At 63.9% G+C, this 10,289-nt stretch overlaps 2 protein-coding genes across 3 annotated transcripts; both read left to right on the forward strand.

Moving 5' to 3' along the window:
* The first annotated feature begins 709 nt into the window (after positions 1-709).
* Positions 710-2,801, forward strand: LIPT2 (lipoyl(octanoyl) transferase 2). 2 transcript variants are annotated; one of them, XM_056488195.1, is made up of 2 exons: positions 710-1,239; positions 2,108-2,801. In XM_056488195.1, the coding sequence occupies exons 1-2, from the start codon at positions 741-743 to the stop codon at positions 2,194-2,196; spliced, it is 588 nt and encodes a 195-aa protein (XP_056344170.1). In that variant the 5' UTR covers positions 710-740; the 3' UTR covers positions 2,197-2,801. The 2 variants fall into 2 exon arrangements, with proteins under 2 accessions (XP_056344170.1, XP_056344162.1); XM_056488187.1 differs by having other exon boundaries at positions 2,152-2,801.
* A 649-nt stretch (positions 2,802-3,450) lies between these two features.
* KCNE3 (potassium voltage-gated channel subfamily E regulatory subunit 3) lies at positions 3,451-5,605 on the forward strand. Its single transcript, XM_056487014.1, has 2 exons — positions 3,451-3,694; positions 4,667-5,605. The coding sequence occupies exon 2, from the start codon at positions 4,679-4,681 to the stop codon at positions 4,955-4,957; it is 279 nt and encodes a 92-aa protein (XP_056342989.1). The 5' UTR covers positions 3,451-3,694; positions 4,667-4,678; the 3' UTR covers positions 4,958-5,605.
* Positions 5,606-10,289: the final 4,684 nt, after the last annotated feature.

The following is a 10,289-nucleotide window of genomic DNA, read 5'->3' on the forward strand; positions in this document are numbered from 1 at the left end:
GAATCGTATTTTTAGCCTGCTTTGAGCAGGCCTGTGATAGCCCAGCTGCACTGGGATGTCCTGTGCTATTCCCTGCCCTCATCCCCCTGTCAGCACCGCACTGTTCCCCACCCTGCTGCCCCATGTCCCACACCCAACGGTGAGAGGGGCCCCGTCTCTCCTCTCTGTGTCCCTCCTGCAGCCCTGGCCCTATCAGCCACCCCAGGTCCAGGCCTCCTCCCCTGCCTTATCCGCTGTGCCCTGTCTCTTACCCCTGTCCCTGTGCCCAGCCTCCGATCCCCACCACAGCCCCACCCCTGCTAACCTCCTTTGGCCATGTCCCACGTCCCCTGTTCCCTACTCTAACCCCAAACCGCCATCCTGTGTCCTGCTGTTCCCTCTCCCTGTGTCTGTGTGTCCCGGTGTCTGTCCCCTGTCCCCCGTCCTCTCTCCCTGCATGCCTGTCCCCTACCCACGTCCCCACCCATTTCTGTCCCCCGTGCCCCGCTCTCCCCTCCCTGTCTCCATGCCCAGTGTCTCTCCTGTAGCCACCGTGCCGCCCCGTGCCCCAGGATCCCGCCCCGCTGCCTGTCGCATCACTCTGTCCGTGCCTATCCTCGCCGCGCGTTTCCACTCCGCCCCTCGCTCGCAGCCCGCCTCCTTTCCGGTGCCGCCCGCCGCGCCCGTCCTGTCCGCTGCCGTGTCTGTCCCCGTCCCGTCCCATCCCGTCCCATCCCATCCCGTCCCGTCCCGTCCCCGCCATGCGGCGCGGCCCGGCGGTGCGGCTGCTGTTTCTGGGCGCGGTGCCGTACGCGGAGGCGCTGCGGGTGCAGGAGCGCTGCGTGGCGGCGGCGCGGGCGGCGCGGGGCCCGGGGGCGCTGCCGGGGCCGGGGCCGGCCCGGGGCGGCCCGGAGGCGCTGCCGGCCGAGAGCGTGGTGCTGAGCGAGCCGTCGCGGCCCGTGTACGCCTGGGGCTTGCGCGGCGCTCCGGGCGCGGCGGCGGCCGCGGCGCTGCGGGCGCGGGGCGCGGCGCTGGTGGCGGCGCGGCGCGGCGGCCACATCACCTTCCACGGCCCCGGGCAGCTGCTCGCCTTCCCCGTGCTGGACCTGCGGCGCCGCCGCCTGCCGCTCCGCGCCTACGTGGCCGCGCTGGAGGCGCTGGTGGTGCGGCTGTGCCGCCGCCTGGGGCTGGGCTCGGCCCGCGCCCTCCCGCCGCCCTTCACCGGGGTCTGGATGGGCGACAGCAAGCTCTGCGCCATCGGTGAGCGGGGCGCGGCGGCGGGTGCGTGTGCCCGCACCGGCCGCGGGGCTGGGAGCGCTCCGCCGCACGGGGCAGGGCTCCAGAGAGCGGCAGAGGGACCGGGGACCAACGGGAACGGCTTCCCGCTGCCACAGGGCAGGGTCAGATGGCGTGTTGGGGAGCGAGTCTTCCCTGGGCGGGTGGGCAGGCCCTGGCACAGGCTGGTCACAACAGCCGTGCCTGCCCCTGCATCCCTGGAAATGCTCGAGGCCGGGTCGGACACCGGGGTTTGGAGCCACCTGGGACGGTGGGAAGTGTCCCCGCCCATGGATCAGCTCCCGGCCCAGCCCAGCCTGTGATCCCACGCGCGCCTCGGCAGGGCACAGCGGCACAGCGCTCGGGAACCTGCCGTGGGCTGTGGCACCGGCCAGGGTGGGAGGGCACAGGGGAGCGTGCAGGGGAGGGATTTGCATCCCGGAAGAAAGGGCAGCACAATTTTGATCCCCTGCAGCCCACCCAGGCCCAAACACTTTGCAACCCTGCACCTATTAGGCTCTTGCTCCCAGGGCTGGGTGCCTGCCTGCAGCCCAGTCCCCTTCCCTTGCTCCCCCTCCACATCATGTATCTCACCCTGCAGCCTGGATTTGGGTGTCCTGGGACCCTGCAGCCTGGATTTGGGGTCCTGCAGCTCTTCTCATGTCCAAGCCCGTGGGAGTCTCCATGCTGGGGGTGCAGGGCTGGGGTGGAGGGATCTGGACATGCTGTGGCCCATCTGCCCCAGATTTGGGGAGCCTGTCTGTGCGTTCTCCCTGGCGGAATGGAGGAGCACAGATGGTGGGGGGGACGTTTGCAGTGGTGTGGGCAGCGTGGTCACTCAGTGTCCCTCCAGGCCACCCAGGTGCTGGTGCTGACGGCGGTGCTCTCGCCCTGCAGGTGTGCACTGCAGGAACCACATCACGTCGCACGGGCTGGCGCTGAACTGCTGCACCGACCTCAGCTGGTTCGAGCACATCGTCCCCTGCGGGCTGGAGGGGAAGGGGGTCACCTCGCTGAGCCACCAGCTGGGCCAGCACGTCACTGTCAGCCACGTCCTCCAGCCCTTCCTCGACTCCTTCCAGGAGGTGTTTGACTGCACCTTGGTCTCTTCAGAAGACCCCAGGGATTAGGATTGCAGGGGTGCCTCGGACGGGTGTTTTGGCAAAGCCGTGGAGTCAGGGCAGCGCTGGGTCTCTGTGGTGAGACCATTCTCGTGCCTTTGCCTGTAGACTGTGAGGGGACAGTGGCACAGGGCTTCAGGCTGCTGCTTGAACACCCAGACCTCCACTGGGGCTGTTCTCTCCAGCCCAGTGAGTCTCCATCCTTTGGCTGAGACCTCCGTGGGTACCACATCCCCAAACTACTTGCTGGGGAAGTACCCAAACAAGTGCTTTTGTGGGTTTTTTCTGCTTTTTGCCCCGCAAAAATTAGTGATTTGTGTGAGTGCTGATGAATTCGTCTGAATTCATGTGGGTTGAGCATCCTTCCCTTGCTGAAGGGTAAAAAGAGGCAGATTTTATATATAAAGAGAGTTGCTGGGAACTTTGGCTGCTGATCTTTTTGTCATTTATTTCCCCCAACACTTTTTCAATGATAACCTTTTTCTCACCCTGAGCCCAGGGAAGCCCTAAGGAGGCAAAGATCCCGGCATCAGGGCGGGTGGAAGATTGGCTGTAAATGGCTGGTTAAAAGGCCATTGGATGCAGTGGGAAAGGGGAGGAGGAGGGAGAAGGGTCGCAAGGAGAGAAGGCACGGCTGTCGTGGGTCCTGTGGGACCAGGCAGCATCCTGGCTGGTGATGCAGACCTGCTCCACTGGGTCTGTGGCAGCGCTTCTGAAATCGCTGTCCCAGCGGCAGCACCAGGAGCTGATTTAACGGCCAGGTTCATTCAGGGGTGAGAAGTACTCACCCTGCACAGAGCAGGACCCGACCCCACGCACAGCCCCTCACTGCTGCTCTGGGCCTTCCCCAGCCCCACAGGCTTTGGGGTTCCTGTGCTGCTGCACAGCACGGCAGCTCCCTGTGAGCCACCTCGGGTGCCCAGTGGGGCTGGAAGGGGGAAATCCCATTTCCTGGGGCAGGCTGAGCTCCAAGGGAACGGTGAGCAGCAGGAACGTGCCCAGGCAGGCTCGGTGCCAGGGTGAGGGCTGGGGACAGCGGTGCCGGACGAGGAGGGACAGGAAAGCGTGACCGTGCGGGGAAGCGCGGAGCGCCGCTCTCCGCCCCCAGAGCCCCGGACAGGCTGGTGGCCCAAGGACCCGGCTGGTGGCCCGGCAGGACCCTGCGGGACGGGCTGGTGGCCCCGCGGGGCTGGCTGGCCCGGCAGGTGGCTCAGCCCCGGGAAGGGGAGGAGGCTGGCGGCGCTCCCAGCCCGGCATCCCTCCCCGCCGGCTGCGATGCTCAGTCCCGGCTCAGCCTGGCAGCAGGGAGGGCACACGAGGTGAGTGCGAGCCCTGCGCCCCACGCCCTGTCCCCACTCCTCCCCCTGTTCTTACACCCCTCCTAAGGAGGGTCCCCACAAGTCGTACCCCATCTGCGGGTCCCCTCCTGGGATAAACCCAGATCTTGCCCTAAACCTCCCAAATTCAGCCGACTTCTCTTAAGTCAGAAAGGCAGCCAGACCGACCCGATCCTCGTGGGCTCGTGCAGCTCAGCCCCTTTCTGCTCCTGCTGCTCGCAGCTGGGTCTCATCCTGGGAGGGGCACCCCGAGTCAAGGGCGGCCCGTTTGGGAGGGGATCGGCTGCCTCTGCACGGGGCAGAGCTGCTGCTGCAGCGGGCTGGGGGCTCGGGCGGGTGGGGACAGGCTGGGGGCCGGGGGGCTTTGTGGGACTGTGTCCCGAAGGAGGGCACACGTGGGGACTGCGCCCCAGTGTCCCTCCCTGGCCGTGCCTGCCCCGGGGCCAGCAAGGTGTGAGGGTGCCCAGGGAGCCCGGGGGGCTGGCAGAAGGGCACCATGCCGAAGGAGGGATGGCAGGGCAGAGGGGCTCTGGCACCCAGAGAGAAGGGAAATCCCCAGAGAGGTTTAGGGCAAGATGGGTTCACGGTGATTTGTGGGGGGCTGTGCCAGCTCTGCACCCTGCAGGGGTGCAGGATATGTGCCCACCATCCCCACACATCCCTGGGGAAAGCAGACTTTGAACCCAGCCCTCCTGGTCCCCTGGGACAGCTGTGTCCCCAAACTGTCCCCAGCCCAGGGAGGAGAGGGGGCAGGCAGCTGCCCCAGAGCCCTGGGAGCTTTATCTCTTCTATGGAAGGGCTGAAATTTAGGGAGAAGGCTGCTGGGAATGCAAAGGGTCTGGCCACCCTGCTGTGTGGCAGAGGAGATGCTCGGAGGACCAGTTTGGGGTCACTGTTGGGAACACCTCCACTGTGAGGGCAGCATCTCCCGAGTGTCCCTGTCCCTCCCTGCAGCCTGCGGAGGACATGGGCGACAACAACCGGACGGAGGCCTGGCAGCAAAGCCTGCAGGCAGTGCTGACCGCCCTGAACCGGAGCGCGCAGGGGGCCGTGCCCTGCCCCGGGCAGCCCCCGCGCGGGGGCCGCGGCCGCAACGACAACGCCTACATGTACATCCTGTTCGTCATGACGCTCTTCGCCGCCACCGTGGGCAGCCTCATCCTGGGCTACACCCGCTCCCGCAAGGTGGACAAGCGCAGCGACCCCTACCACGTCTACATCAAGAACAGGGTCTCCATGATCTGAGCCTGGCCCGCGCCTCGGGCCGGGGAGCTGGGCTCGGGGTCACCGTGCTCTGCACACCCCGCTCGCTGTGTGACAGAGCTGCTGGGAACCCCCCAGAGCTGCTGGGAACCCCCAAAGCTGCTGAGAACTCCCCCAAATCTGCTGGGAACCCCCCAGAGCTGCTGGGACCCTCCAAAGCTGCTGGGAACCCCCAAAGCTGCTGAGAACACCCAGAGCTGCTGGGACCCCCCAAAGCTGCTGGGAACCCCCAAAGCTGCTGAGAACGCCCAGAGCTGCTGAGAACCCCCAGAGCTGCTGGGAACCCCCCCACGGAGGAGCTCAGTCCTGGTGGAGCAGCGCTGGGATGTCCTGGCTGGCAGGAGCTGGAAGAATGTGACCTGCAAGCAGGTCCTGTTCCCGTAGACCCACCCCGGCTCCACCCTGGGCTCCTTTCCCACCGTGGCCTTTGGGGGCTGGCAGGAGCCTTCAAGGACAGTATTTCCCCATTTCCCTACTCAGATCAGCTGGCATTGACCTCCCTGGGCTCCCAGCAGCTGTGACAGTGGTCAGCAGGTTTTTCTGCTGCTAAAACCCTGTAATGTTTGAGCCCAGGCCCCTGGGCTGGGCCCTGCTTTTCTGGCAGGGAATTAAAGGAGGTGGTGGGTTCCAGGGGGCTTGTGTTTGCTTCTCCTCCGAGCGAGGTTGGTGTTTGGGGCTGCCCATGGGGCACCCTCTGTGCCAGAGCCCAGGGATGCTGAAAGGGCTGAACCTGTATGCTGCCAAGGTGGATCCAAGGGCAGCCCTCGGGTGGCACCCAGCCCCGGGATGGGACACACCCCAGGATGCAGTGAGCCCCACATCCCAGTGGCTGCTCTGTCCCTGTCCCTGCCCTGTCCCTGTCCCTGCCCTGTCCCTGCCCTGTCCCTGCCCTGTGGAGCAGTGGGCACACAGCAATCCTGGCCGAGCCCGCTGCAGGCTGTGGCTCCAGGCACCTCCCGAGGTGTCTCCGGGCTCCGGATGGCGATGCCGGAGCCTTTCCTGCTTCCTTCCTGCTGTCAGCTGCAGCTTTGGCCTTTTGTACCGCAGGTCCCAAATGTGTTTTCCATGGGGTGAGGGCAGCGCTGGACGGAAGGGGATGTTCTTGGGTCCTGCTGGGCTCCTTGGCTTTCACGCTGCTGTTAAGCTGGCCCGTGGGGTGGCCAGTGTCCAGGACAGTGAACGTCCCTGCCCTTCACAACAGGCTGTGGGGCAGCCAGCGACCCGGTGTCGCACACGTCTCAACCTGTTCCTAATGGCATAATGAGTGCCTTTAATTGCAGCTAGATTAGCTGGCCCACGGGGGCCTTTCCGCCTGCATTCCAAGGTCAAACAGAGTAGCAATCCTGAGCCCAAACAGTGACGCCAAACCCTGATCCAAGAGAGAATGGTGGATGTGAGCGTGTTTGGGCAGGGCTGGGAACCTTGGCACTGAGCTTAGGGACCGATTCCTGGTTTGCCATGCCCGTGGCTTGGGCACAGGCCCTGCAGCAGGGGTTCTGGGAGCCCATCCTGGGCTGATCCCCCTGGGTTCCTGAGCCAGGCAGGGCGTTTTGGGGTGCAGGTGTCCTCCGGCACCTGGCCCGAGCGGGAAGTAGCTCAAGAGGCTTTGCTCTGTTTATCTTGCACCTGCAGCGCTGGGAAAGGAAAATAAACCCTTTATCTGCAAATAAATCAGGGGAATCGGGCCAGGTGGGGACAGAGACACACACTGTGTGATCCTTTTTCCTCCAGCTCCCCGGGCGGGTCCTCCTCTAACACCAGCTCTCCAGTGGGATGAGCTGGAGCAGCAGGGCTGGGATGTGGGACCCTGCAATGGGATGGGGGCTGGATGGTCAGTGTGGTACCCCATACCCCCCCAGTGATGTGGAATTCTTGCTATTCCCACTTTTGGGAGAGAGGGATGAATCTGGTGACTCCAGAATCTCTTCTAATGCTGTGACCCAAAGGGAAAAATCCTGTTGAAGGATAACGTCATAAAAATTTGGAAAAAAAAAAAAAAGCTGCTCTTCCCTAGAAGATTCTGAGGGTAAAAATCCCTCTCACAAGACACAGCTCCTGCAGCAATGTCACCTGCCTGCCCTGCGATCCCTCGGCAGCTCCAGGGTCCACCCATCCCTGCCGGTGACTTGAGAGCAGAGCCGGCGGTGGGCAGGGCTGGGCTGGGCTGGGCTGGGCTGGGCTGAGCTGGGCTGGGCTGGGCATGGTCAGGGCTGGGCTGAGCTGGGCAGGGCTGGGCTGGGCTGGGCTGGGCATGGTCAGGGCTGGGCTGGGCTGGGCTGGGCTGGGCTGAGCTGGGCATGGGCTGGGCTGGGCATGGTCAGGGCTGGGCTGAGCTGGGCTGGGCTGGGCTGAGCTGGGCTGGGCTGGGCTGGGCTGGGCTGGAACAGGCTGAGCTGGGCATGGGCTGGGCAGGGCTGGGCTGAGCTGGGCTGGGCTGAGCTGGGCTGGGCTGGGCTGGGCTGGGCAGGGCTGGGCTGGGCTGGGCTGAGCTGGGCTGAGCTGAGCTGGGCTGAGCTGGGCTGGGCTGGGCTGGGCTGGGCTGGGCTGGGCTGAGCTGAGCTGGGCTGGGCTGGGCTCAGCTGGATGCCGCCAGGCTGGGTGACAAGGTGCCAGTGCCACCTTGTGGCAGCTGCCTCGGGATCCCGGTGTCACATACCCGGGACACCCCTGCATCCCTGGGGACCTCTGGCTCCTGCCTGGCTGTCCTTGTCCCCATGGCTGCCCCAGCTCCAGCCTGGCTGGGTGTCCATGGGATCCATGGTCTGGGCCAGCTTGACAAAGAGGGCTACAGAAACACGGATAGAGGAGGGAAGAATGGATTTGGGAGCCTCCTCAGATGGGTTTGATTCAGGAGCAGGGGAAGGATTTTGCCACTGTTTAGATGTTTATCCCAGAGCTCAGAGATTCTTCCTCAGAGCCGATGGGCTCTGGCCTCACCTCCCTGGAGCAGCCAATTCCTGGGTCACACTCACAAAGCTTTTGTTAACAGCAAGGAGATGTTGGCACACAGAGAGAAGAGCTGGGAGCGTGCTGGTCTTGGCTCAATCCCTAAATCCAACCGAGCAAATTGTAGCTGACTACATTTGGGTTTTAAGCAATGCAGCTAGGGAAAAAAAAAAAACTCTCCTGGGAGGCCAATTTATTTAAGACCTTTTTTGTTGGCACACAGCAATGGATCACGGGTGAGACAGTATCTGGTGCTCGGATATCAAAACGTGTGGGAAGTTTGGGCTGACCTTGGCTGAGTGGATCAATGGCTGGATTGTTGGAGCAGCAGGAATCACAGCAGCCTGTTCCTGGGGCTGCTTTGATCTGGGCATTTGGATAAGGAGCGCTGGAGGTGGAGGGATGGCTCAGGGTGAGCTCAGTGAACGCTGAGCCTGGTCTGGAATGGGGCACAGCCTGGCTGGGCAGGGGGAAGCTGTGCTCCAGGGAGCTGCTCCTCCAGCAGAGCTGTCAGTGCTCTGCGGGGCAGTGCTCTGTGCTGTGCTCTGCGGGGAGTGGGGCTGGCCAGGGAAGAGCTGCTGTCCCTCCCCTCAGCACTGCTGAGCCGGGCTCACATCACCGATGCAGCCTGAGGGACACAGGGGTCACCGTGGGGAAGGTTGATTTTGGGAATACAAAAATTCTGGGAATCGGGGAGTGGTGAAGGGAGCTGCTCCTGCCCTCCCTTAGGGACCAGAGCAGAGGCTTTTCCCGTGGCTCTGAGCTGCACGTTACAAACTGCTTTAAAGCATCTTCAGAGTGTTGTGCTCCTGAGGAAGCCAAGGAGTGTGCTGCTGGTGCCAGAGGGCGTGGGATCGGGCCTTCCCGAGGCTGGCATCGTGAAGCATCGAGCTGGGGCAGCTGCAGAACTGCCGAAGCCATTCCCAGTGCCAGTAGTCCCTGCTGCCTCCTTCCCACCTCCCAGCCCGGGCTCTGTGCCCCTGCTCTGCCTGCAGCTCCCTCGGGACAAAGCTGCTCCTGCTGTGACGCCAGATCCGCTAAAACCCGGCATTGCAGCCCGAAAGGCGCCGTGCCCTGCCCTGCCCTGCAGCTGCCAGGGGCTCCCCCTGCCTCCCCAGTCCCCAGCGCTGAGAGGGAGGGAGAGATGGAGCTGCTGGAGCAGGGAGCCCAGGGCTCAGGGAGAGCTGAGCTGTGTCATTAGCAGGGAGCCCAGGGCTCAGGGAGAGCTGAGCTGTCATTAACAGGGAGCCCAGGGCTCAGGGAGAGCTGAGCTCTGTGTCATTAACAGGGAGCCCAGGGCTCAGGGAGAGCTGAGCTGTGTCATTAACAGGGAGCCCAGGGCTCAGGGAGAGCTGAGCTGTGTCATTAGCAGGGAGCCCAGGGCTCAGGGAGAGCTGAGCTGTCATTAACAGGGAGCCCAGGGCTCAGGGAGAGCTGAGCTCTGTGTCATTAACAGGGAGCCCAGGGCTCAGGGAGAGCTGGAGCTGCTGTGTCATTAGCAGGGAGCCCAGGGGTCAGGGAGAGCTGGAGCTGCTGTGTCATTAGCAGGGAGCCCAGGGCTCAGGGAGAGCTGAGCTGTGTCATTAGCAGGGAGCCCAGGGGTCAGGGAGAGATGGAGCTGTGTCATTAGCAGGGAGCCCAGGGGTCAGGGAGAGCTGAGCTGTCATTAGCAGGGAGCCCAGGGCTCAGGGAGAGCTGAGCTGTCATTAGCAGGGAGCCCAGGGCTCAGAGAGAGCTGAGCTCTGTGTCATTAGCAGGGAGCCCAGGGGTCAGGGAGAGCTGAGCTGTGTCATTAGCAGGGAGCCCAGGGGTCAGGGAGAGCTGAGCTGTCATTAGCAGGGAGCCCAGGGCTCAGGGAGAGCTGAGCTGTCATTAGCAGGGAGCCCAGGGGTCAGAGAGAGCTGAGCTGTGTCATTAGCAGGGAGCCCAGGGCTCAGGGAGAGCTGAGCTGTGTCATTAGCAGGGAGCCCAGGGGTCAGGGAGAGCTGAGCTCTGTGTCATTAGCAGGGAGCCCAGGGCTCAGGGAGAGCTGAGCTCTGTGTCATTAGCAGGGAGCCCAGGGCTCAGAGAGAGCTGAGCTCTGTGTCATTAGCAGGGAGCCCAGGGCTCAGGGAGAGCTGAGCTGTGTCATTAGCAGGGAGCCCAGGGGTCAGGGAGAGCTGAGCTCTGTGTCATTAGCAGGGAGCCCAGGGCTCAGGGAGAGCTGAGCTGTGTCATTAGCAGGGAGCCCAGGGCTCAGGGAGAGCTGAGCTCTGTGTCATTAGCAGGGAGCCCAGGGCTCAGGGAGAGCTGAGCTCTGTGTCATTAGCAGGGAGCCCAGGGGTCAGGGAGAGCTGAGCTGTGTCATTAGCAGGGAGCCCAGGGGTCA

Source organism: Oenanthe melanoleuca, chromosome 1, assembly GCF_029582105.1.
Source record: "Oenanthe melanoleuca isolate GR-GAL-2019-014 chromosome 1, OMel1.0, whole genome shotgun sequence".
Classification (NCBI taxonomy): Eukaryota; Metazoa; Chordata; class Aves; order Passeriformes; family Muscicapidae; genus Oenanthe; species Oenanthe melanoleuca.

Bases quoted from the DNA above. Each gene is read 5' to 3' on its own strand.
- KCNE3 (XM_056487014.1), top strand. From the start codon at position 4,679: ATGGGCGACAACAACCGGACGGAGGCCTGGCAGCAAAGCCTGCAGGCA.
- LIPT2 (XM_056488187.1), top strand. From the start codon at position 741: ATGCGGCGCGGCCCGGCGGTGCGGCTGCTGTTTCTGGGCGCGGTGCCG. The intron at 1,240-2,151 runs GTGAGCGGGGCG...CTCGCCCTGCAG, and splicing joins CAGCAAGCTCTGCGCCATCG to GTGTGCACTGCAGGAACCAC.